Source organism: Microtus oregoni, unplaced genomic scaffold (genome assembly GCF_018167655.1).
Source record: "Microtus oregoni isolate MIOR12 unplaced genomic scaffold, Mior012 000006F_ref0000085, whole genome shotgun sequence".
Lineage (NCBI taxonomy): Eukaryota > Metazoa > Chordata > Mammalia > Rodentia > Cricetidae > Microtus > Microtus oregoni.
In genome coordinates this window covers 27993173-28021098 of record NW_024543065.1, presented here as the reverse complement: position 1 = coordinate 28021098, position 27926 = coordinate 27993173, and the positions used below count along the sequence as shown (strand labels likewise).

Sequence of the window (27926 nt, the reverse complement as noted above, 5' to 3'; positions counted from 1 at the left end):
GAGGATCTCTGTGAGTTCAAGGCCAGCCTGGTCTATAGAGTGAGTTCCAGGACAGCCAGGATCATTACACAAAGAAACCCTGTCTTGAAAAACCAAACCCAAACCAAACCAAACAAAAGCTGGGCTTGTAAAAGAAACTCTACTGACCACATTCACGTTGTTATTACCTGAAGAGAAGACGAACATGCTCTCTCTCTTCTCTATTTCAAACCGCGACGCCATCTCCTCCTGGCTGGCTTCCTCCTCGTCACGACATTCCTGTAACTGCCTCATCTTCTCCATGAGGGCTTCCACCTCAAAGAAGGAGTCGCTCACCTGAGAACAGCACTGCTTATGTTACAGACGCAGGCACAGAATGAAGTTTAGGAGTTTCATTAAGACTGCCTCATAAAAATCTTTATCTTGCCAGCATATAGTAAAAATAAATTTTCTTATAATTTAAATGTACATTAGTAAATCCAATTGTTTTAGCCCATGGGTTATAGAGATCTTTAAATGTTAAGATTTGAGAGAAAAATGTTTCAACAAATTATAATGTTTTTTAACCTTAAAAAGTAATAATGTAATCGTTACACTGTTTTAAAGATTAAAATTTAACACTTAATTCAAAGCAAAATTGTCAGTTAATATTTAAAAATTAGTTTCCACTTGCCCAGGTAAATAAGATACACAGAGAACACACTGTCAACATGTCTATCATTTTCAAAATAGTAATTGTTCTATTTATACAGTTTACCAATTAAAAATGAGACCTGTCCTCGCACGGCTGGAGCTGGCCAGCTGACCCTGTGGGTGGGGCTAGCAGCTGTCACTTGCTGGCTGACCACAGCAGCTTCTCATCTACAGAACTGGGTGCTGGCACAGGACAGCCAAGGAGAGAAGTGATTTACTCCTACAACCTGACTACATCTTTACCCTAAATCCTGGATCAAATCTATGAAAGACGCATCCCATGAAAGAAGTCTTAAAATCTCCTGTAAATGTGCAAATAAAAACTGTTTTCCCCTCCAGGAATTCCACTTATTTTGCTGAGAACATTCCTTCTGTTTGCTTGTGTGAGACACAGGGTCTCACGCAGACCAGGCTGGACTAACTAGGCAGTGGCGCTGAGGATGACTTTGAGCTCCGGATCACCTCCTGGAGGCTGAGATTACAGCTGGACATTTTTGCAAGCTGGGCAAGCAATCTACCAGCTGAGAATTTCCCCAACACCCACGAATGTGGAAAGACCTCAATATCTTCCACTGTTTCCTGACTTCCTCATCGATCCTTCCACTCTCTCACCCACACTTAGAACTCTGAGCTTTGGCAAATAACTGGGGGCCACATGCAGTCCATTGTTCAGCCATCGTGCTGTGGAAAGTGATGTTTCTTCATATGTTAATTCACTGTCTCTAATGCAGGTCTTAGTATCTGACACATGCTAGACATTGAAGCAGGCATTTTCGTTCTTCGGGGAGATTTAAGACCTCATCACCAAACTTCAATTTGACAGGAGCCGTGCAGGGAGGAGGCTCGGAGAGGCAGGACCACTTGCCGAGTCGTCAAACACACACACACCAGGAAGTCTGTCCACCTGCGCTATCTGTCGGCCCCTGTGCTAATGGTGTACAGGTGACCACAATGCTAGTTCTGTGACTTCAAGCACAAAAAGAAGCCTTTTCATTATGAATATGAAGAATATGAGGAACTCTAACCCCACAGTATACAGGAATTAACTTACTTATAAAAAAAATCAACTTGTAGGCCACTGAAATAGTTTCAGTGTTTGTTCTGAAAGCCTAGTGACCAGAATTTGATCCCTGAAACCCATTAAAGGGTAAGGAGAGAACCACCTCCACAAATCTCTCCTCTCTCTCTCTCTTTCTCTCTCTCTCTCTACACACACACACACACACACACACACACACACACACACACACACTTTTTAATGAAAAAAATGGGGCTGGAGAAATAGCTCAGCAGTTTAGAGCAGTTAAGGCTGCTATTCCAGGGGTACTGAGTTCAATTCCCAGCAACCACACACCACAGGTGGCCCACAACCATCTATAGTGGGCTCCGATACCTGATTCTGACATAAAGTTGTACATACATTCACATACAAACATTCACATACATAAAATAAACGAATCTTTAAAAAATCAAATTGTTCTGACTTGTTTTAAAGGAATAACAAAACAGAAGATAGAAAGGTAGAAGGAAAAATGTCTTAGTTACTGTTGTATTGCTGTGAGGAGACCCCAGGACCAAGAGAGTTTATAGAAGAAACTATTTAACTGGGAACTTGTATACAGCTTCTGACTTAGTACACTATAATCATGGCAAGGAGCATGGCAGCTGGCAGGCAGGCTTAGAACTCACATCCTGACTCATAAACAGTAGGCAGAGAGAGCTGCTGGGAATGTCATGGGCTTCTGAAACCTCAAAGACAACACCCAATGACATAGCTCCCAATCCTTCCCAAACAGTTCCACCAAATAGGGACCAACATTTAAATCTATGAGCCTATGGGGGCCATTCTCATTTAAAACACCACAGCATTTTAATAAATTTACATTCAGCTGGTATCATTAGATTCTATCTACAAAATTAAACACAAAAATAAAAAAAATTTAAGGGGAAAACTGGAGATCAAAGTTGACTTAATTTCCTAAAAGCCTAACAGTTAGGAAGCCAGTCTTTTCTTTTGCCAGAGAAGACAATGAAGAGGAGAAGGAGGAGGAAGAGGAGGAGAAAGAAAAGGAGGAACAGGAAATGGAAGAAGAGGAGGAGGAAGAGGAAGAAGAACAACACCATGGCTACCAGGAAATCTCTGATGACCAGGGTTTCTGTCCTGCCTGGTCCTGCAGCAATTCAGTCCCAAAGAAACACACACAGCTCTACATTAATTATAAACTGGTTGGCCTAGTAGCTCAGGCTTTTCTTATTAACTCTTATAACTTATATTAGCCCATAATTCTAGTCTGTGTTAGCCACATGGCTTGGTAACTTTTATTAGTGAGGCCTTCTCATCCTGCTTCCTCTGCATCTGGGTGACAACTGCAGACTGAATCTTTCCTCTTCCCAGAATTCTCCTGTTCTCATTGTCCCACCTCTACTTCCTGCCTGGCTACTGGCCAACCAGCATTTTATTAAACAAGTACAAGAAACAAATCTTTACAGGGTAAAAACCATTGTCCATAGCACTCCTCTATCAGGGTCACAGTATGTTAAGCCTTCCCTTCTTAGCTGGTCCTGGTTGACTAGTGGACCTGAAACCATGACTGTAACCTCCTAGAAGAGGAGTGGAATATTATTTTAAGATTGTTACATTTGTTTATGCTGTGGAACATTTGTTGAATGATGCAATGATGTGTTGCATTCTTTTCTGCTGCATTTGTTTAACTCTGTGAAGTTGTGTTACTTTGCCTATCTAAAACACCCGATGGTCTAATAAAGAGCTGAATGGCCAATAGTGAGGCAGGAGAAAGGATAGGCAGGGCTGGCTGTATCATGAAGGGCTGGCTTGTTAGGGTTTCTGTCCCGCCCAGTACCCCACAGCCAGCAAGTCCCAAAGAAAATCACACAGAGATCTTTAATAAGTTATAAGACTGTTTGGCCCATTAGCTCAGTCTTCTTATTAGCTCTTGTAGCTTATATTAACCCATTATTCTTATCTACGTTAGCCATGTGGTTACATTTTGCTTCTTGGTGGTCTGGGCTGGAATGGGAGGAATGGGCTTCCTCCTTTCCAGCATTCTCCTGTTCACCTCGCCCCGCCTCTACTTCCTGTCTGGTTGGCCCACCTATACTTCCTGCCTGGCCAATCAGCGTTTTATTAAAATATGATTGACAGAATACAGACAATTCTCCCGCACCAGCTGGCAAGCAGAGAGAATAAATAGAAGGAGAAATCTGGAAGAAAGAGAAGGAGGAGCAATATAGAACAAGGAGAGGAGGACATCAGAGGCCAGTCACCCAGCTATACAGCAAGCCGTGGAGAAATAAGTAAAGAAAGTATACAGAGATAGAGAAATAGAAAAGCTCAGAGGTAAAAGGTAGATAATTTTAGATTCGAAACGCTGGCTAGAAACAAGTCAAGCTAAGACCAGGCATTTATAAGCCTTCTTGTGTATATATTTATTTTGGAGCTGGGTGGCAACCCTCCAAAAGCCAAAAGAACAACAACATTTTGGCATTCCAATGTGGGGCTAGAGTAAAAGAAAATCCAAAAACACCTTAGTACAATGGTTCTCCACCTTCCTAATGCTGTGACCCTTAGTACAGTTCCTCATGTTGTGGTGACCCCCAACCATACAATTATTTTATTGCTACTTCATAACTGTAATTTTGCTACTGTTCTGAATTGCAATATAAATATCTGATATGCAGGATGGTCTTAGGCAAACCCTGTAAAAGGATCATTTGATCCGCCTCAAAAAGGGTCACAACCCACAGGCTGAGAACCACGGCCTTAGCATCTAGAGTAGTGATGGACACTGGCGGTAGAATAAATGCATCCTTAAAAGACAGACCTAGCTGGGCAGTGGTGGCGCACGCCTTTAGTCCCAGCACTTGGGAGGCAGAGGCAGGTGGATCTATGTGAGTTTGAGGCAAGCCTGGTCTACAAAGCAAATTCCAGCAGAATAGCCAGGGCTACACAGAGAAACCCTATCTTGAAACAAACAAACAAACAAATAAAAACTCTAACATCTCTGTGGACCTAACAGGACAGGTTTCTGAATAAGCCAGATAGGAAAAAATAACAACTAAAGTAACTAGTCTTATTATAGTCTCATAACAACAGACACTTACCGAAATATTTCCTGCTGAGTTGACTTGCATGTCATCCACGCTGTGATTGCCATTTGTAATGTCACAGATGCAGTAGTTACTAACAGAAGGAGGTCTGAAGGTATGGCCACCGTCGCAATGAATTTCTGGGCTAATTCCACAGCCGAACGTGAATGAGGCAAGAGAATGATAGTGTGTGAGCAGAACCACAGCATGGACCAGCTCTGCCAGAGACCAGCTGTGCTCCTCTGCTTTCAAAAGCCCCTGGCAGATGAGAATGGAGGTTTAATCTGAGATGTGTGGTAAACACAGTTCATTTTAGTATTTAACAACTGACTGAAACAGGACTAGACACCATTCAAAGCCCAGTTAAGATTATAATTTAACATATACATAACCTATAATTGGTTAAAATTTTATTAAATATCTATTTAGAAATATGAGCTTGACATTTATTGGCACACTGTCACTTTGACTCTCTGAAATAATTTATTTTAAAATGTAACAGGGTTTTATTTTGCTTTTACTTGGCTTCTGTATTTCAGATAGTGGACAAGAATGAATCACATGTTGTCAGTGAAAATGTATTGTTTGTGTTAAAGCTGACACCACTGTTGGAAACATCTGGTTTTCTTATTTAATCAGGTCTTTTAAAGGAACTTTAAAAGACAATGGCTTGAGCAATTTCATTCTAAAGATTCTTAAGCCCTTGATTCTGTTTGTTATGCATAAATCCTACAATTCTTCAAATTCAATTCTGTGTCCCAGGTGCTTGTATCCCCTATTTTAGAATCTTGTGTGCCTTTCCTTGCAATCTAACAGGTCCCATACTAATCATACTCAAACATTACACCTTCTGACAATTTCTCCTACTATGTAACAGTGTCTAAAATGTTCTGTAACACAGATGGACAAGGCTGAGAACATATTTTAGATGTTTCTATAATGTGGTACACATTTACAGAGAAAGCTCATTTAAAAAAAAACTCTAGAATCAGAAGAAACTAGCTTAAGATGTCATCTACAAATAAGGATGAATGAGATGCTACTTCACACCTGTAAGAACAGATGAACTTTAAAACAATGACATGTGTCTGGAGAAAATGCAGGACAGCAGGAACAAACCACTGGGGCAGCCTTTGAAAGACAGTGTCTGTGTTCTCCAAAGCACACTGGTTTACGGTGCAACCCAGGAGGCTTATACCCACTTATTCACCGAAGTAAGCTGAGAGCTTCTGTCTACCAAAATGTCTACATAGGAATATAGCAATTTTATTCATAACCACTCAAAACTGGTACTTATCAGGAGGCCCCTTAAGTAGATGAATGGGAGTGGCCTTTAGCAATAAAAATAAATGATCTATGAAGTCATTTGAAAAAGATAAGCTCCAGATAAGGTAGCTTACTTACATCTGTACTTCCAGCACTGCGGAAGGTGAGGCAGGAGGATCAAAAAATTCAAGGCCAGTTTGGGCTACATAGCAAGTTCCAGACCAGCCTTGACTACACAGCAAGATCATCTCTGAAAACAAACAAAAAATACTCAAGTAAAAAGAAAGAACCTCATGTGATATTGCTAAATGAGGTCAGTCTGCAAGGTTCTACTGTATGGTTCCGACTACATGAAATTCTGGAAATGGTCCACTGTGGACATAGAGGGGAGCAGTTGTGGGCTCAGGAGGAAGCTCAGCACAGTGACTACTTACTATCTCCCACTGTTCAGCAACAGCAACATGTCGTCATGCCCTTTCAAAGAGCAGATCCTAGTGAGAACTACGGACTTTAGATAGCAGCAGTCTACCAACACTGGCTCATCACTCACAAAGTCCAGAGGAAAACAGCACAAAAATACATGCCTTCAGATATTCTATCTGACTTTTTCCTTTTCTCTCTTCCTTCCTTTCCCTTCCCTTTCTTTTTTTGAGGCTCTATCTCAGGTATCCAAGGCCAGCCTCAACCTGGCTGTGTAGCTGACAGTGACCTTGAACCTTGATCCTCCTTCCTTCTTTTCCTATCTCTCCAGAGCTGGGTTACAGGCCTGCACCGCAAGCTCCGTCTGCGCAGTGCTAGGGAATAAAGCCAGGGCTTTGTGCATGCTAGACTAGCAATCCACCACCCGAGCTGCATCCCGACCAAGCAATCCACCACCGGAGCTGCATCCTGACCAAGCAATCCACCACCGGAGCTGCATCCTGACCAAGCAATCCACCACCTGAGCTGCATCCCGACCTTCTATCTGATTTTCGTATCAACCCAGAGCTGCTATGAAGAGCAGTGTCACTTTAACTAATGGTGACACTGCAGATAGCTTATTTCACGGCATACATACCTCAATGTGTTCTTTGGTAATAAGCCAAGGCCTGTGGGCTAATACTTTGTTAAGTTCTCCTAAATTCTGTAGCTTTTGAGGTGCATTCTCTAAGCCATTGAGCCACTTGGGGTCCCCGCCAACATGAAGGAAGTCACTGACATGTAGATTCACTAGGTAGGAGCACTGGTGCCTGGCCGCAGCCTTCACAGAAAAAAAAAAAAAAACATGATTATGTTAAAATTATCAACTACTACAAGTCTGTTTTCCTTATAACATACAAATAGGTTTTTCATGATTCCGTTTTAACTTTTCCAGACTACAGAAATAGAGGTTTTATTTAGAAATTTAAAAAATTCAAATATACTATAGAAAACATTGCTGTGGAATGATCTTTCTATACGTTGTGAACACGCATTCCTCTCACTGGTTAATAATAAAAAATTGCTTGACTAATAGCCAGGCAGATAAGGTTAGGCAGAATAATGAAACTGAGAACTCAGATGAGAAGGGGCAGAGTCAAAGGAGCGGCCAGCCAGCAGCTGGAGGAACGAGAAGTATTAGAGCACAGGCGAAGCCACAAGAGACGTGACAAAACATGGATAACGGAAATGGGTTGACTTAATAGTAAGAGCTAGTTAGTAATCAGTCTGAGCAATTCGGCCAAACAGTTTTAATTAATATAAGCATCTGAGTGGTTCCTTAAAAGCAGCTATGGGACAGGGCAGGGCAGAGAAACTTCCATTAACACATGGTGCTCCAACATGGCGTCCACACATCCATATAACACCTGAAAAAGCTTTTTAAAAAGGATTTTAGACACACAAAAACAGAGTCAGATGCAACTTCTCAGTAGCCGCATTTTTTCTGGTAGGCTCTGTTTGCTGGTGGCAAGCAGATGCATGGCTCCTTTTAGAGATGGCTTCCTGCCTCAATACTGCAGCATGGAAGGCTCTTGGGAAGTCCTGCTATGCAGCACTTGACTGGTATTTGTGGGCCAGCAGGCTGTACACCACTTGGAGGCAGCATAGACCCCACAGTTTCCCACAGTTGGGATGGTACCTCTACCATGTGGGAAGTCGAGCAGGGTGGAGCCAGCTGCCAAAGCCATCACTTTGGTCCTAGCTATGACCATGTAGCAGTTCAATGACTTTAGTGGTCAGGACTATAGATACCCAGTAAGACAAAAAGAAACCTCTAAATGGATCACAGTGGTTTTTTTGTATTTTTTTTTAAAGTCTATGTACACTTGGGAGAGAGAAGAAAAAGGATAGAGACAGTCATAGATTAAAAGAATAACTTAAAGAATAAAAAAGGAATAGAGTAATAAAAAAAGTATAATAAGCCATTTAAAGGTAGAAAATATACAGGGAGTCTGGATTATGTATATTATTGTATTTTCTTTGGATTTTTTGACTGTTAATGAGCTAACTGCTGAGAGATATTTTAAAGGTACCTTGACTTTGAAATTTGGGTCTAAGGATGTGTTGCTTTGGAGAAGAGGTTCTACTTTTGCTTCCACAGAAGATGAGAAGCTGTGGATTCCTTCTAGGTTAATATGGTATGATTGAGGAAAACCCCTGAAAGGTCTGTGACAGGAATGATGGCCCAGGTGATCCAACATCCACAACAGCTTCAAAGCTAATGGCTAAGATGGACAAACCACATAGAATAACCCCATCAGGACTTGACCATAATTCTAAATTTTCTCAGGGTCCCTCAAAGATCACCACACCCAACAATTAGCAGTAAGTTGTCTACAGAACTACTACACTCGAGTTCCCAAAATATTGTTTATAAATGTTTGTTTTCATTTAAGTGGGGTTGGTTGTAAATTGTTATTGGTCATAGTCAATCTCTTTCTAAAAGAAGAAAGGGGGATATGATACAGAAATAGAATAAAAGGATATATTATTGAATTTAATCCAAAATCAACTGTTAGCCTCAAAATATTTTACATTGGTATGGATTTTAGCTTCTTGATATAAATTTAAGGTTAATTTTGTTATAATGTATGTATATTTCCACTCTTGTTTAAGGTATTGTGCTTATATAGCTCAATTAAAAATGTAATTATAACTAAGAAATACAGATTTACAAACATACAGTTAGTCATCTATAAAAGTCAAACTTAAGGTCATGTTAGTAAGATTTTCTAGATATACAGAGATGTATTTCAGAGAAATATGTGATCTTTAAACACTTCAAAGACCTACAGAATATGACATTTAACATGTTTTAATAACTTAGAATTCTTTCAACTGAGACAGGTCTCTTCCTGGAAGCACTGATCTACTCCCAAGAGGAAGATGGGCACTTAAGACACTCCATATGGACTTTGGGGTTTTTTTTTTGGCAAAACTAGTCTATTGGGCAAGAAACTACCCTTGCCTTGGCTGCTGACAGTAAGTACACTGTTCAGTCTGGACAAGCAGGACACAAAGAAGAGTAGCTGCCAAACTTTGCCAAGACAGGGTAGGACAGTCCTTCAAATTATCCTGCTTCTGAAGAGGGCCTGTGAGATATTCTAGAACTATAAGCCAAAGTTGGATGCCTCAATGTTGCAGGGAAACTTTGGGTGACTGTCCAGGCAGTCATCTGTTTCTGTCATTTCTTATATTTTTGGAAGTCACCTGTTTGCACTTTCTGCTTACTCAGATAATATTACTTCTTTCTCAGATCTTTGATGGTGTTGAAGACTACATAGTTATAATTATAGTTTTTCTTAGCTATGATAAAAAGATAAAATAGATATAAAACTTTAGGCTCACCAAGGTAAGAAAGATAATAAACATTTCCTGTAAGTTTGTCAAATACAAATAGACTAGCTATTGTAACTGCAATTCTTACTCAATAATCATTTTATTGTCTGTAATTTTAAAGTCTGTATTGTTAAAGTTTATTGTCTGTATTGTTAAAGTCAATACCTTCCTTTTTGATTAGACAGAAAGAGGGAAATGCCGTGGGATGATCTTTCTGTATACTGTGAACATGTATTCCTCTCACTGGTTAAGAAAAGCTGTTTGACTAATAGCCAGGCAGGATAAGATTAGATGGAACAATCAAACTGAGAACTCAGATGAGGAGGTGCAGAGTCAAGGGAGATGCCAGCCAGCCACCAGAGGAAGATGATGTATTAGAGCACATGGCAAAACACAGCTGAATAGAAATGGGTTCATTTAAAAGTAAGAGCTAGTTAGTAATAAGCCTGAGCTATTGGGCCAATCAGTTTGCAATTAATATTAAGACAGTGAGTGATTATTCAAGAGCAGCTGTGGGATGGGGCAGGACAAAGAAGCCTCCACTTAGAAAACAGTGCAGTAATATTTCAGTAACAAAATACTGCTAGAAAAATGAACATTAAAAATGTTGCCTCTGTGCCAGCTTTCAGACTCTCAGACAAAGGAGTGTGTGAAGGGTTTCTTCACTTCAGTTAAACTGTCAATCATAAAATGACATTATTATATACAAACTCAACAGGCTTACCACCAGTTATGTCAACATCAACCATAACTACACTATGATCCTAGCATTTGGGAGGCTCAGGAACTCACAGTCATTCTCAACTATGTGGCAAGTGTGAGGCCAGTCTAGGACACACAAGACTTTTGCTAGGGAGAGTGGGGGAAGGGAGAGTGGGAGGGAGGGGAGGAGGCATCACTTACATCTTATGTTATGTTTTACTTTAACCTCTAAGAAAGAATGGTTCTGGACCAGTGAGATGGCTCTGTGGGTAAAGGCACCTGCCACTAAGCCTGACAACCTGAGTTTAATCACATGGTGGAAGAAGAGGACTGATTCCTTCAAGTTGTCTTATACACACACACACACACACACACACACACACACACAAAGAAATCTTAAAGGAATAGTTCTTAGTACTGTATAAAACTACATGTAGTATATTTTGTTATACTTGAAAGCATACTTATTTAAAACCAGAAAAAATAGAAGCTATCTGGTAAGAATATGATTACAAGTCAAAATATAAGTATTTATCCTTGTATCAAAAGCATTAACTCTCACAGAAATTAAGAAAAACAGGCAGAAATAATTTTTCATTATATGTTTACAAACCATTATTCCAATGTAGTGCCGATAATGGAGGGGTAATGGTCCATCCATTTGCAGTAGATAGTGTTGAGTTTTTAAGAAACTTTCTAAATATTGTGGGTGGAAAACCATCACTAACGTAATGTTATCCAAACGACCCAAAGCAGCAAAAGAATCTGCAAATAAAGCATGCATCTGTGCGTCTTCACTCCCTACTTGTAGAATCTGTGTAAACGAGAGAAAACTATGGTTACATAAGCTAGAAACCAGTGTTAAAGAAAATATGAATGGGCTGCATTGTTCCACTCAGAAGTAGATTAAATTTTACTTAAGAGGGGTAACAAATTTAAACTTGTAGCAAAACAGAAGAATAGCCCCATTATATGGTGTGGGATAAACAACAAAGCCAGAACTGAACTTCAGTTTAAGGGTATCCAGATAGACTGCTTGCAGACTTGACCAGAATCCAGACCCGGAAGCAGATTTACATTGCTAAATGCCCAGAGCTTGCAAGCAGACACTAAAACATTTTTTACAACCCTATTTTCATTTCATGAAAAGAGAACCACAATTTAGCAAATAGTTCTTATGACAATAAAGCACAGATGCTTCCACTTACACAGAATTAAAGGTTCAGTCTAGCATTAATTAGGACCAACCTGTTGAGATGGACAAGCCTGAGCACCTCTGTTTCCAAGCACTCTTAAGCAAGGTCTAAATATAAGCAGGTGGAGGACGAGTCAAAGACAAGTCGTGGTTTTACTTGATTAAATACGGGTGCTTAAATGCATCATGAAATACTAGAAATCAATATGACTACAACAGCTTTCTAATCCCTAAACTCAGTGCCAAAGCATGACTAACTCTGAATAACTGTGTAAAACATGTTGTTGACCAGTAAGCATTAGGATGCCAAGATGTGGGTCATGAAAATGTTTCCTTAAAAGCCGGCAGTTCACCGTGTACTTTCAAAACAGCATACCTCCTTCTCTGGGATGAACCTGCTTGGTCCATGTCCTACTGGCCGAGGAATTCTGATTCCAAGTTCCTAGAAAAGAAAATTACACCATCTCAGGCCTCCAGCAGAGAACAACACAAACTCAGGCTAAAGGAGCAAGAAGGAAAAACAGCCAATTCAAAACAGACAGGCCTGCTATAGACATTTTTCTCATAGCTATATACACACGCCAGCCATTTGCATCCCACAGTTAACACCTTCTAATATGACTCTGACTAAAAACAATAAAACCCGTTCCACTCAAACCAGAGTTTTGCATAAAGCACTTGGCAGAGAGTCTAGAACAGAAAGTTCAGCACACAGCAGCCAACCCTGTGGGCTGTCAGTGATACAAAACAAGCCCAGTGTGTTTGTACATCCAAAACTAAACAAAAGCATCTCTCCCTGTACACCTTATCAGGAAATAAAAGCAAAACAACCTTCATATAGACATCTTAAACAGGAAGAAACACAACTGTCACTAGATTGATACTACACCTGGAAGTAAGCAGAGAAGCTACGACAAGTAAGAACCAGGTAGCTAAATTCACAGAAGAGAAAGGTCAACCCTGGTGAGCTCTCCTTTCTCCAGGGTTGAGTGAATCTACTTCAAAAAAACTAACTTTGTTTACCTTGTTTATTTCTGACTTTTGACAAAATCTAGAATTCTTTCTCTTACACTGACAGAGTGGTATATTAACAGGGACAGACAGCCCATGGTTAGGACCTCCTCCCCTAGGACAATATTCTTAGATACAATATCAAAACAATCATAATAATAGAACTTGAGGGCAGTCAATCCAGTATTACTCTAAACAGATAGGGTAAATACAACAGATGATTAATTCTTACATGTAAAATTGTATGACACACAAAACTGTTTTTCATTTAGAAGAAAATGGAGACTGGTGCCAAGCATAAAACCTGAGTTCCATCTTTGAACCACATAGCAGATGGATAGGTTCATTGTCGCATTAACACACACATATGTGTATGCACCCACATAAAAAGAAACAAAAAACCCATTTCTACTATCTCTACTATTTCTATAATTTCATTCCATAAATCAGATACTAGCTATTCCTGTTGTGTGTGCGTGCACTCTGTATATGTGTGAATGCCTGCATGTGTGAACATGGGCAAGCGTGTATATGTAGCACATGTGGAGGGCAGAGGACAGCCTTGGGTGTTGGTCCTCGCTTTCCCCCTTGTTTGAGACAGGGTCTCTGGTGATTTTCCACTGTATGTGCCCGGCTAGCTGGCCCCTGGGCTTCTGGGGGAAGGGATTTCTGCTTCTCCCTCTGCCTTCCTGTATGTATGCTGGTATTACAGATGTTTGCACTCACTGTGCATCCAGATTTTACATGGGTTCCCAGAATTTGAACGTAGGTCCTCACACTTGTGGGATGAATGCTTTTACCCACTGAGCATCTCTCCAACCCAACTGTTTTGCTTTTAAGAAGAACTGGGAGGGAACAGAGAGAATTCAAGAAATTTGGGATAAACAAATGAAAAACTTTTGAATATAATGGATTTTAAAAGTTCAGGCAAAGCTAGGAATGTAGCTTAGTCGGTAGTGCTTGTCTCATGTAAACCTGTAATTCTAGCACTTGGGCAGTGAAGGCAGGAGGATCAGAAGTTCAAAGTCATCCTCAGTTACATAGCAAGTTCTGGTCCCTTCCCCTTCCTAAAACAGCACACAGGATGAGAGGATCTTTATCAGGAAAATCCAAAATAGACTACTTGCCAACTGAATCCATGATGTACCAATTATATTGTATTTCCTGGACATTGATAGCTTCTTACTGTGGCTAGTCCACGCTCACACTGAAGATACTATGTAACATTATACTCATTTGAAGTGACACTTCACTAGTCTGGTCATATATATGTCTCAGTTTTAACAATGTATAAGTGCCAGAAGAGAATTTGTTCTTCTTGAAACAAATGTAGCTGTTTATATAAAACAATGATCCCAGAAGCATAACTTCTAACCTGACCAAACTGGATGTATGTTAAACAAAACTCACCAGGGGGTGGGGGGTGGGGGTGGGGTACAAAGCTGAGGCCAACATTTATTCTTTCCCTTTTCCTTCATCTTACAAGTTATCTAGACAATATGTATTTAGAGTTTCAAGTTTTTATTACTTATTTTGTAACTCAGACACACACTATATAGTACATAGGACTTCAGGGTAGCAAAGGATGCCATTCCAAATAGATTATTTGACAAATGATCTTGGAACAACTGGTAGTCACTCAGAAAAAAGGAAGTTAGAGCCCTAATCATATTTTAATTCACAATAAATCAGAGTTAAATATGAAAAAAACAAACAAAATAGTTCTAGAAAATGCTTGTGTAGTGAAAAAGACCCCAAAATGCTATAAAACCCAGAAGTCAAAATTAAAGACTGATAAATCTGGTAACAAATCAGACTTCCATGAAGGGAGGACACAAAGTCTAAAATAAACAGAAAACTTAAAAGATATTCGCAAAGAGTCATAAACAATTCAAAGAAAAGGAAATAAGAATGACTGAAACCATACTCAAGTCTCTTCCCCCAAACCCTACCACATTAACTACTACAGAGATACTACTTTTAATTCTTAAAAAAAAAAAAAGAAAGAAAGAAAAAAACTTTAAGATGGAAAAGTCTGAGGCATGGTGGCATGTCTTCACTCCCAGCACTTGGGAGGCACGGGCAGGTGGATCTCTCTGAGTTCTAGGCCAGCCTCGGCTATTTAGTGATAGACAAGGACAGCCAGGTCTATAAGGAGACACTGATTTAAAAACAAACAAAAAAAGATGCAAGTTCTAAAGTACGGTGGTTGCAAGGTGGATGAAAACTAAAAAGTCACATGCTCTTTGTGTCAATAATTCTATCTTAAGTGGAACCTACTGACCTACTCACAATCGTGTATTCACACGGAAGGGGAAATCATTGCAATACTGCTTCTCATCAATAGCCTAAGTGCTCATCAAGAGGAAAACTGAACGGTGAACGGTTTAACAGAGCAACAGAGCTGCGGTCAATAGTCCTAAATAATTCCTGTCTTGACAAAATGAACTCCACTCTTAGTCACTTTTAGAGGTCATGTTGATACCACTTTTTTTCTTTTCCCCTAAATCCTTTTTTTTTTGTTTGTTTGTTTGTTTTTGGTTTTTCGAGACAGGGTTTCTCAGGTGCCTATCCTGGAACTAGCTCTTGTAGACCAGGCTGGCCTCGAACTCCCAGAGATCTGCCTGCCTCTGCCTCCCGAGTGCTGGGATTAAAGGCATGCGCCACCACCGCCCGGCTCCCCTAAATCTTCAACGACCAAGGAAATGTCCTTGATTCTGCTAAGATTGTTTTCTGCAAGGGTTAAAAGCAATTTAAAAATATATTAAGAAGAAGGAAGACAAAAGGAAATAATCACACAGAAAGGGGGAAGGCAAGCATTCCTTAGGATGGTTTAGATGCCCACTGCACAGTAATGTCAGTGTTAGGAGTACATCAACTCCTTAATAATATCTACAGAGCTGCAGAGAGAAGAATAAGCTAAGACAGAACTGTAAAGGGGTCTCTGACAGTCCCTTCCCTGTGGATACAGGTCTAGTTCCAGCTAAATAACTTCATTCAGCTCAGAGGTGAACTAGCAGATGATCCCGGAAAGCCTGAGAGCCTGCAGCTGGGCAGCTCATGAAGCAGAAAGAGAATTGACAGAGAAAAGATATGGAAGGTCAAAGGTGGGAGATCAGAGAGGGAGACACACTTCCCAGTCAACTCTTCCTTGACAGTGGCGGGGAGCAAGACTGACCCAATGAGAAACATAGTTACTTCTATTCTAGGATCAAATACACTTACTCTTCTCATAGGAGGGTAGGTTTAAAAGTTGGGAGACTCTCTTAGCTAACAGACTAGGTCTGTAACAGAGATACAAGGACGTGACATCAACGTTGCTACTTAATTTTATGCCCATCAGAAAACAAGAGGCTAATCAACCAGGGTGTTACTGATGAGCTCTGAGATTGTATCCCAATTAGTCTCAGACCAGGTAGAGACAAGAAGTGGACCGGCTCCATGCAGCCTTCCAGGGCACACAAATTAACCTCTGAGAAAAGTGAACTGGTGAGTTTCCCTTCACCGTCCTCCAGGACCTGTGCTCACTGAAACTCGTACAAAGACTCCTCTTGGAAAATCACTACAGCAGAGCACACACTGGGATGGTGGCTCCGTGAGAAAGGGCTTGATCCCAATGTGCAAGGCCCTACATTTGATCCCCGGCCTGACCAAGATTCTCGATGCATCGTCTCCTGAGAGAAAGGTACAGAACAATGACGAAGGTTTGGCCAAAACAAGGACTTCAGTTTAGTAAGGCTGTAATCCCATCGGGGCCTTTAAACCCTTGAGTGGACGGGTCTAGTGTGCAAAAGAGGGCTGAGGAGGAGGAGGAGGACACAGCAGCAACAGCGCCATCCCGCACAACTGCCTTGGGTTATGATAGTACAGTCTGAAAAGCTCTTGAGGGCATGTGCGCGCGCACTCGCACACACATCGGGGAAATCTCTGCCAATCAAACTGCTTTTGAGTTTTCTGCTCATTCCTTAACTGACATAAACAGAAAAAAAAACAATCTTGAGCTAATAATGTTAATAAAAAATCAAGAGCAGCAATTACAGTTCATAAAGTGTTACAAACCAAGTACTGTTTTAAGTACTATTATCACAAACAAGGAACAGGCACTTTATGATATTAAAATCTAGAAAATGTAAGTCCACGTCTTTAATGCTAAGCCAAACTGAATGCATTTTTATAACTTCCTAGGTTGATGACTCCAGTGATTTTTTCCTTTTATAGTGGTGAGAACTCAATTAGACTCGGCTCAAATCTTACAATCCAGATCCCAGGGGGCGGAGCTGCCAGGAACAGATGGTTGGGCTGAAGAGCAGCCGCAGATGTTGATCAGGTATAAACCTCACAGCTGTCTGTGAAGGTGCAGCTAGAAAAGCTAGCATGAGAACCAAGAATACCCACCCTCTTTGAAAGAGATGACCACAGCCCCCACCATCACAGTCTGACCTGTTTCCTCTATCGATGTACGACAGCTACAGTTGATTTCACAATATGAACTCTCAGTGGCCACCGGCAGTGCCACAGAAACGGTATGTGCTGTGCCACCGTATGAACAGTCCTTGTAGGGAAAGCGCCGTTCCAGTCACTTCGCGCTGGTGAACGCTTACGTCCGGGTACAGACCTACATCAGTCTCCTTAAGAATGAATGACTGGCTACAAATGCAACAGCCAAGCATTTGTTCAGTCTACCTCCTTGAAAAAGTAGGTAAAAGTAGGGGAATTATTTGAAGCATTTTTGTCTACTTGATACATGAAAAAAATTCCAGCTAGATATTTTAGCATATGACTTACCACAACACTTATGTCAAGCTTGTTTTCTTAAAAATTTACACAAGTAGAAATGGTATTTCAACAAGGCAGAGAAAGCAAAAGGTTTGATCAAAAGTTAAAGCCTTAATCCCACACTCTCTCTTCTGGGAAAATCCTCGTCTATAGAGCATAAAGTAGACTTTCTACCATTCAAAGGACTCCAGAAATGAGAAGAGCGGAAGAGTGTTCACACTTAGATTTCTTGAGCTGTGGCAAAATGTACTGTACTTCTTCAGATTGTCATTATCACTGCTATGCTATTAAAAGCACAGGAAGTTAGGTGCCTCTTTGTGTGTGTGTTCCATGAACCATGGTTTAGAAAATGAAAAACTTCCTGACTTCAAAGTCTTACATTTGGGCTGGGGATGTGGCTCAGTGGTACTGAATTTGCCTAGCATGTATAGGGTCCTGGGTTGGGACAGTGAGGAGGGAGGGGGGAAGGGGGAAGAGGAGCAAGAGGAGGAGGAAGCTTTCTACTGGAGAGAGCTGTGCCAGTGTTTTTTGGAGAAGGGACAAGTTCTCCCGTGCAGCACCGCTTCCTAGTTTCTCTCCCATGCTAAGCGCAGTCAAGTGAAATAGAGCTAGCTCTGCAAACCTTCCTAGTTTGTTGAGCGCAACCCCACAGGCACTGCTAGAATCAACACACAAGCTGCTTCATATCTTTGAACAGTCCGAGTCAGAGCTGAAGATCTAGCCCATAAACGCTGTCAGAAATAACAGAGCTATTCATGCATGACCACTGGGGCTCCTTCCTACTCAGAGAGAGAGCAGATCCTGGTGTGATGGTCTGCACACACAAACTGTAAATGCTAACTCAACACTTTCACGCTGTGGCCTGTTTTTAGGAAAGCTCCCAGAGCAATGTTTTACTGGTTACTTATTTGTTGATGCCTAGGGTAGAACCCGGAGTCTTCCGCATGCTAAGCAACAGTCCACTGCTGGGCTTTAGAAAAATTGGAAGGTTGTTCTGGTATTTGTAAACGAGCAGCAAGCAAAATATCCAGGAATGTAAACATCTAGGAAACAACACTTGGTGCTCTATACCTTTCAAGGGGCCATTTAAGTTTTCATGACTCTATGCAGTGTGCCGATGAACAGAATACTAAACATTTAGACCTGTACCATTTTAATGTGCAAAATAACAAGGAGATTATTCACGTTATTCACGTTTAGATTTCTTGAGCTACGACAACCCAACATTCTGATTTCAATTCCAATTTCAGTATTTCTCTCTCCTCCCTTTAGAGGCAAAGCCTTTGAATGTTCGAATTTTGGGGAAGGTTATATTAGCAATTTCCAAACATCATCCTATTTGCACCATTTACAAAAATACCCACAAAACACCTCCGATGGTCCTGCAGGCAAAGCAGGGATGTTTTAGCAGGGGCAAATGCTGCGAAGAGCGGCACAGGGCTTGAGTGGCGATTTTATTCCAGGCGGTATCATTTAACCGACTCAAAAGTGTTTCCAAATCCACGTCGGAGAGGGAAGGGTGACTGAACGATCTGTTTTGACCGGGCGCCAGAGAGGAAAATCCACAGGCTGCCTGACCCGAGACTTCAGCTCTGCTGCTCCCACCTGTGCGCGCCAGCCCAGCAGACGTTATTCGGTCCCGAGGCCACCGCTTAGGTGACCGGGTGGCCCGCCGAGCACGCCAGTCCCTTCGCCCAGGCCGCGCAGCCCCCGAGGGGGCGTTCGCGAAGCTGCGGGTGCGAGCGTCGGCGGTGCTCGGGCCCCCACCCCCACCCCCTCCAGCCCTCGCCCGCCGGGTACCTCGTCCTGGCCGCGGCCCCCGCCGCACTGGTGGCAGCCCAGCAGCTCCGAGACGGCCAGCGAGGCTGCGTACGCCTCGTTCGCTGCAGCGGCCAGACGCATGTCGCAGGGACAGCAGCAGCCGCGCTCGCTGCAGCGCTTCACTCAGCACACGGCGGGGGCGGGGCAGGCGGCTCTGACAAACAAGCCGCGAGGCCCCGCCCCGCGCCCGTCACTCCACCGCCGGGGCGGGCGCGCCAGCCAATGCCGGCCCGCGGGGACTTTCAGCCCCGCCCCTTGGCGCCCGGGGTGGGGAGCTTGTAGACCAGGCCAGCAAAAACAAGCTGGAAGGCCAAGCGCCTAGCGAGGAGCTAGGTCTCGGTGTGAGAACCAACTCGCTGGGTTGATCCCTGGCTGGAAGAAGCATCTTCTGTCCCAGGACTCAGGGAAAGGCGACCTGCCCTCCGCTTTCCCGGGCATGGGCCTGCCATTTACCTACAGGCAGTCAGCAGTGTTCCCTAGACCAGCTCTGGCAACACCAGTTTTCCTTAAATTGTACAAACTACTGAAATTATCATTTACTTCGGATGCCCGAACCACACAAAATGGCTGCAGAACGTAGAAGCAGGAGATCGTGGCCTATATACAATGTAAAAATTATTTTTGGCAAGCGATGTAGAAACTATAAATATCATTTTCCTTGGCAGCAGGTCTCCCAATTGTCTTGACTATAGTCCATGGCATTATAATTAACAATATTCCTTCACAAGTACCCTGTGTTACAAAGAAAAAAAAATCTTCTCTCTGAAATCTAATGAGGAACTTGGAAAAACACAGTTTTAGGACATAAAGCTGCCAATCCCATTTCCTTCCTTTGGTAGCTTTATTCATTTCTTAAGCACAAAAACCTGCTAAATTAGATCTCTTTTTCTATGCTTGTGTTTTCAAAAGCTTACATGTTCAGGTTAAGAAAAAGAAGAAAGAGGTTGGAACACATCCATAGAAGGACATAAATGGCGCTTACATCACTAACCACTGACAGACACCCCGCAGATGAAAGTAAGTTTCGGTGTTAGCAGTTGAGGTTACAGTTGCCAGAGAAGACTAAGTTGCCCTTTCAGTTCTTGATGGTTCTTGTTTAGAAAGTCAAAAGGTTAAAAATGTTACTCTTTATTTTTCTTCTCCAGGCAAGATCGATGTTACATTTTCTTATAAAGCACCCCAAAATCGTTTCTTTTTTAACTAAGAGAAGCAAGCCGCTTTGGGTTAGGGTTAATAAAAGAAAAGCGACAGAGAGGTCTAAGTGCTCTTCCACCGAAGAGCCACAAAAATAAATGATACAATCAAATCTCCACTCAGCCATAAACAAGCAATACAAATCCAGTAAGTCACTCAGTTCAAAGCAGCTGCTGCTCCCTCAAATAAACCGGCAGTAATGAGTGACTCGGAGAAATAAATGTACTTATTTGTGTGGTTCGGATTTGTCAAAGCTAGTTTATTTATTTATTTTGGATTTTTCGAGACAGGGTTTCTCCGTAGCTTTTGGTTCCTGTCCTGGAACTAGCTCTTGTAGACCAGGCTGGCCTCGAACTCACAGAGATCCGCCTGCCTCTGCCTCCCGAGTGCTGGGATTAAAGGTGTGCGCCACCACAGCCTGGCAAAAACTAGTTTAAAAGTGAGCAAAGTACATGAAAACTGATGCCTCTGGAACCGTGGAGCTGTGACTTTATTTTCTGAAGTTATAGGTTTAATTTAGCAGGGCATACCATGGCAATTATATTAAAATGGCTGTCCATTGCAAAAATAGTGAGTGTCCACCTTTCTATTCAAAGACACAAAAGAAAAGCATGAATTCAGCTGATTCCAAGGTGGTTTAAAATAATTAAATGTCAAAGTAAAGCTTTGGATTGCATATATACTGTCTAATATTTAGAGCTTGGTAAGTATTTATTGAAGAAACAGTTCAAATATACTGACCTAAATTAGAAGCTCCAAATAGAACTTTTCCCAGAAAGTTCCAATTATTTAATGCTGTCTTATAGGAAAAGAAAAATAAATTTAACTTACATTCTAATTCAGTAGTTTACTGAGAACCTTCAAGCTATTAAATGCCCAAGATTCCTTTATGGTCTCTATAAAGACTGACCTAAATAGTTCCAAAGAGTTCTGTTCGCTTGCATAGACAGTACTGTGGATTAGTCACTTTACTGTCTATTAAAAACTCTAAAAAGCACTGCCCTAAATAAATCTACAGTGACCGTGAGTTCCAACAAATGTATTAATTGTCCTGCAACACTAAGTGCCTTTCACTTCTGGGAATGTTTTTTGCTCTAAATAATTTAATAGAAAGCTCATGTTTACTTAAGAATTTCATTTCTTGAGTGGCCAGATGTCATACTGAGGATGTCCAGTGTTGGACACACTGAGCATGTCATAAACATTGAATGCAGAGACGAGCATCCTAGCAGGCCTGGAAAGGGCTGGAATTTCCATATTTGCTGAGCGTTCTCAGCACAGACCAGGAGCTATTCTAAAGAGTCTGCTATTTGAACATTTCACTTCAACATTTCGTTCCTTTTAGAAAGAATCCTGGCATCTGATCAAAGAAGTAATAGAAATTTCCTGTCCTCTAAAAATGTTTTGGGCCAAATCACGAGCTGTGTCGAAGTGAGATTCATTTTCTCTGCATGTGTCCTTAGCAGGATGCCCAAAACCTTCATCTCTTCCAATACACTGGTGCAAAGCACAGCCATACCAAAGGACTTGGTCCTGGCATCGAACTATGAATAGTCAGAGTCCTGGCATGGAGTGGTGGGTCAAAATAAGCTTTCTGAAGGGAAAAACACCTTAGACAAAGCTGGGAGGATCAGCAGAGAGGTCTTGGTAAGAAAATTCAGGGTTTCTCTGTGTGACCACCTTGGTGTCCTGGAACTAGCTCTGTAGACAGGCTGGCCTCAACCCAGAGATCCACCTGCCTCTGCCTCCCAAGTGCTAGAATTAAAGGCGTGTTCCAGGACTGCCCAGCTTGAAGCTGTTTCTTTTAAGGAATATAAAGTTAACATTTAGCTGTTGTAGTAGCTTAAGTTCTTGGTGCTAGGACAAGAAAAGAAAGCAGGATTAAAGAAAGACATTTGCTCTCCCTTGCTTTTTTTTGGGTTGAGATCAGGAAAGTGAGGGAGGCAGGCGTGATCTGGGTCTCCATCTTAGGGTCTCCCTCCCATCTCTATCCCTGTCATTCTTTTTTTTTTTTTTTTTTTGATTTTTGATTTTTTTCGAGACAGGATTTCTCCATAGCTTTTGGTTCCTGTCCTGGAACTAGCTCTTGTAGACCAGGCTGGCCTCGAACTCACAGAGATCCGCCTGCCTCTGCCTCCCGAGTGCTGGGATTAAGGCATGTGCCACCACGGCCCAGCCTCCCTGTCATTCTTACTGTTTCTCCCCAGACGTCTATGACCTCATGGTCTCCAAATCTGCACCATTGACCACTGTGCCCACCAGACCTTCTAAACGCTCCGCACAGTGCCTGCATCCTCTTCTAACAAGAGAAAGGTCTTAGAAACTAATCAAGCTTCTTAAAGTGGTTCACAATATTCACTGAGTGACGGACACATTATCTGAGCTATCTCAAAAGAATGCCCAGCCGTGAAGATCAGAATGCATCTCCGGTGCCTTGGTGCCCAGCCAACAGGATGTGAGTTCTAAAGAGGTGTTTCCATTAAATTATAGCCCACTTGAGACCTAACAGTGAGTTCGACACTGTTCTGTTAACGATGTGGAGATATAGGGGCTGCCACGTGTCCTCAGAGGCAAGGAAGCTCAGCTTGTTCCAGGTTTAGCTCTGTTTTTCAGCCTCTTCCCTTCTCCTTGGGAAGCCACAGGTACTCCCAGGCTGTTTGGACTTCTGGGCCCGCTTCCTTCCTTGCACTAGCAAGAGAAGGTTCTGGCAGCGGCATGCGTGGTCACCTGTTAAGTCGGCAGGAAAGTGCGAGTCAGACCCTGCCTGCACACATACCATTGTCTGACGAGATGCGTGGAACATTTTGTAACCAAGCCTGGCTTTAAATATCCTCGGGGCCATCTAGGGTGCAGCGCTAGGGAAGACGCTCTGTTGAGATAGGAAGTTAAACAGCATACGCTCAGAACACACAGCTTTCAGCATATCGCTGCTTCTCAGCATCGCTGAGCTGAAAAGGAATGGATCTGATTTGAAATACTATGAGGGTCAGGAAAAGGGTGAGTGTACGAGGTGATTGACAGCTGGTCTTTAATGACTCCATGTAGGAGGAGCTGCTTGTTGATTCCCAGCCACTCAGCCCCGAAATAACCACACAGAAACTGTGTTCATTAAATCACTGCTTGGCCCCTTAGCTCTAGCTTTTTATTGGCTAACTCTTACATCTTAATTTAACCCATGTCTAATAATCTGTGTATTGCCACAAGGCTGGGGCTTACAGGATAAAGTTCCTGCGTCTGTCTCTGGCAGGGCTACATGGCTTCTCTCTGATTCCACCTTCTTTCTACCAGCCTTCCCTTTAGTTTTCCCTGCCTAGCTCTGCTCCCCTATAGCTGAGCTATAGGCCCAAAGTAGTTCCTCTATTAACCAATGATATTCACAGCACACAGAGGGGAATCCCACATCAACTCCAGGAGCTACCAAAGGCTTTAAAGGACGTGCTGTGCCGATAGCCGAAACAAGTCAAAGGTAGCTAAAGACACTAAACACGTGGCATTGCAAGTAGAGAATATTCTTCAGACTATAAATACTTACATATTGTGTCACTTTAATTTTAATAGTTTTTAGGGACTAGACTTCATTTATACCTAAATTTAAAAACTTTTCAAAAGAGATTAAAACCAAATCTATTGATGTTGTCACAGATGATTTACTTGGTTTTGGACATAGGAGGCAAGCCTTCTACCATTGAGCCACATTCCAGCCCTCACACCTCAATCTTGAACTCATTCTAAGCCCACGGACCTGATGGAACTTGACGGTCAAGTTCCATTTCTTTTATAGAGTAAATTCTTGGCTAAAGTATAGTGCTTGGGCTAAATGCATATTAATGATCACTAGTTCAATCATGAAGTATACATCTTTATTCATGCTATTCAGATAATTTTGATTTAAAAAACAATAAGAATAAAAATGTAAAAATCAAGCTATCTTTTGTTTGTACTCACTATTCAGTGCCTCTCCCACTCCACCCCATGCCTGGTGATAAGTGGGGAACAGCGCCCTCTACCTGTGCTCTGTGTGTATAATTCAAAGGATTCCCACTCTACCTTAGCCCATTAATCTTTGAGACTTCCCTTTATTTACCTCCTTCTAAGGTCTATGGCATTCCAAGAAAGTACTGAGTTGTAGATTCTTGGCATGGGCTCAAGACACAGGGTGACATGTGGTGACCACTTGCATGTCCTTAAGTCTTAAAAACAAGTTGCCGCTCACTGAACTTTGCTGTGTATTCTGCTCTCCAAAAACTCCCTCACCCGCCTTGGACTATTTCCTCTTTACCCAAACAATGGGGACAAATTCAGGACATATGAGTTCTACAAATGGATGTATTTACTTCTGCTTGTTACAACCCACCTTCTTTTTCTTTTCTTTTCCCCCCATTTATTTATTTACTGGTTTTTTTGAGGCAGGGTATCTCTGTGTAGCTTTGGTGCCTGTCCTGGAACTAGCTCTTGTAGACTAGGTCAGCCTCAAACTCACAGAGATCCGCCTGCCTCTCCCTCCCGAGTGCCGAGATTAAAGGCGTGCACCATCACCACCTGACCACAACCCACTTTCTTAAAATATCCTCCTAGAAGAAAGAAATAATGGTGTTTTTTAAAATTATGTTTTTCACCTGAACTCGAATTTGAACAGAATTCAAGAGCACTTCATTTGTAGTAATAGATCATATTTTTTCTCATTTTTTTTTGTGAATTGAAAGTACTAAAATAAAACTGTATTTAGATGATTGCTTTCTTCTTTAATTTTAAAAACGTATTTTGATATAGTGATGTAGGTGGGTCTTCTGTCTATGTGTTACTGTCAGTGGTTAAATAAAGAGACTGCCTTGGCCTTTGATAGGACAGCAGCTTAGAAAGGCAAAGTAGACAGAACAGAATGCTGGGAAGAAGGGAAGTGAGTCAGACACCATGCTTCCTTGGCCCAAGACGGACGCAGGTTAGGATCTTTCCTGGTAAGCCACCACCTCGTGGTGCTACACAGATTACTAAATATGGGTTAAAGCAAGATGTGAGAATTAGCCAATAAGAGGCTGGAACTAATGGGCCAGGCAGTGTTTAAATGAATACAATTTGTGTGTTGTTATTTCGGGTGTTAAGCTAGCCATGCGGGAGCCGTGCGGGACAAAAAGGAGGCCTGCCCACAGCTCTCACTACAATATAAGATAATGTACATAATGTTGTTTATTTTAACAATTTATAGAAATCTTGACATTACATAATCAGTCAGTTATGCATTAACTGAAAATATTTACTGGATGCGAACTGTATGGATTTAGTCTCTTAAACATGCAGGGTCAGAAGGCAGAACTCTCACACAGAGAGCAGGTCCTTGGGCTCTGCAGGGTACTGAGTGGATAGTCATCTTGTCTGTTAATCTGTTCTGGGAAAAAAGAGGAAGAGAAGAAACCTAGTAGCCTGTAAGTCCCTCTAGTAGCTAGCTGTAGTCCTCCCCAGCTCACAATGAAGAGCAAATGAACTTCATAATCTATACATTTTTATCTTAGCTTTGAGAGTCTGCTCTTTCCACTCAATTCCTGATTTTATCAAGGGTTCTATGTTTTTGATGGAACATGATGATTAAACACAACTAATTATCTGTGTAAATCAGTTTTCTCAGTATCATGAATTTAAGAAAATTCAGAATACTGCAACTACTATCTGTAACTTATTTTCAAACTGCTTAAAATATAAATTATTATCACTGACTTGATAGTTAATTTATCTTTATTCCAACATAAAGAAATCATTTGTTCATAAAATGTTACAATTTTAGACATTATTTATGAAATAATTTTGGTAACGTTGCTTGATAAAAGAGTATAAATTTAAAATGCACTTGAATTCTGCCATTTTCTGACTGTGACACATCTCACCGTCTGTTCCCTAGAACTCAGGGCGGGTTTGGAGGACCCAAGCCAGTCTGTAGCTCTTCAGGTTACACACACAAGGCTTGGGCTGGGTCTTCAGGCTCAGGGACTGCTCCATGAACTTCTGCTGCTTTTGACACATTGCTGCAGGGATCTAGTTCACATCAATGCCAACAGAGGCTGAAAGAGACAAGGCTCTGACCTCGGCTGTGCTGAACGGCTTGTTATGCTAGAAACAATCTCACCTGCCAATAGAGCTTGCATATGGCCTGACCTGAAGATGTCAATCTTCCTAGTCCTCCTCAAGAAGACACGAATAAAGTCAACCCCACCCTTCAGTAACAAAGTACCAGAATGCTTATTTATACCCTTTATCCTAAATCACAAAAAATTTGACCTAATAATTTATTTATTTATTTAGGTTTTTCTGAGACAGGGTTTCCTCTAACTATTACTTTATATTTCATGGTATATTTCAACTGGAAAACAAAACAAAATGAAACAAAAACCTTCTGAATTCTTTCTTACTAATGAAGATATTACTGACATATGGATAGCCTTTAGTTTTTATAATAGGTAGTTTTTTTAAAAAAAAATGTATTTCCTCTCTGTCTTAGACCTTGTTTTACGTCAGCAAATCCAAACACATTTAAGCAATTTAAATAATAGTATTTTAATCAGTGCATCACAAACACACAATTAGAACTTAAAAATGTTAAAGATACTGTCTGCTAACTTTATGAACTAAATAGGTTGAAAAACAATTCTAAACTTCAGAAGATGGGGGAGGTCAGGGAAAAGAGCGAGGCAGGCAAAGCCACAGGATGCAGTTCAAATAGGTCACCTTCAACTTTGTAACTTTCTCTAAGAACAAAAACACAAGCCTAGCAACACTGTGCAGCCAATCACAAAGCAGACAAACAAGAAGGGCTCCACGGCTCCGGAGACCAAGGAGAGCCAACCTTCAATTCTTTTCTTTTGAATTATACAGTGTCAGATATCAGAGCAGAGTGCAACTTAGAAAACAGGATACACTGTCTCAGGTTAGAAGTGATTGATAAAAACCTCTTCTATTCTTGATAAAACACATTACTGTTATACTAATAATTTACTTTATTATAGCATATATTATATACATTAAAATTGCCATTAAATTAGTGCATTTTAAATAAAAATATAGGATCTGTGGGAAATTTTCTTTCTTGGTATAGATTGAAAATTAGAGTAAGAAGCTCTAGAATCTATAAGAAATTATTCTTTTTTTAAAAATTCCCCAATAACTTCCAAAATCCATAGGGGAACTTAACTAATTAAAGACAATAGTCTACATCCAAAAATATAAGACATGAGTAAAAACAACCAGATACAAACACAACCTTCAAAATAAACTGAACCACAGCACGGTTCTGCCGTTCCTCCTCTTTGTTCTATTGGTATATAGCCTCTGGAGAGGTTTCCTGAGGGGTCTGAATCGGCTTCAAAGCGTTGTGATGTCATTGTTGTGTATAGTTCAA

At 41.4% G+C, this 27926-nt stretch overlaps 1 protein-coding gene across 3 annotated transcripts in view; it reads right to left on the bottom strand.

Moving 5' to 3' along the window:
* The window catches only part of Sesn1 (sestrin 1), a 99153-nt gene that overhangs the window by 8653 nt on the left and 62574 nt on the right, over positions 1-27926 (bottom strand). Inside the window, exons 1-6 of one of the 3 annotated variants that reach the window (XM_041653493.1) lie at positions 19328-19484; positions 12117-12182; positions 11159-11359; positions 7103-7285; positions 4795-5037; positions 168-315 (exon numbers count right to left, since the gene is read on the bottom strand). In XM_041653493.1, coding sequence (XP_041509427.1) covers positions 168-315; positions 4795-5037; positions 7103-7285; positions 11159-11359; positions 12117-12182; positions 19328-19429 — 943 coding nt within the window. In that variant the 5' untranslated portion in view covers positions 19430-19484. Of the gene's footprint in view, positions 1-167; positions 316-4794; positions 5038-7102; positions 7286-11158; positions 11360-12116; positions 12183-19327; positions 19485-27926 lie in introns of those variants that run through there. The other 2 variants (XM_041653492.1, XM_041653494.1) reach the window with 2 other exon arrangements.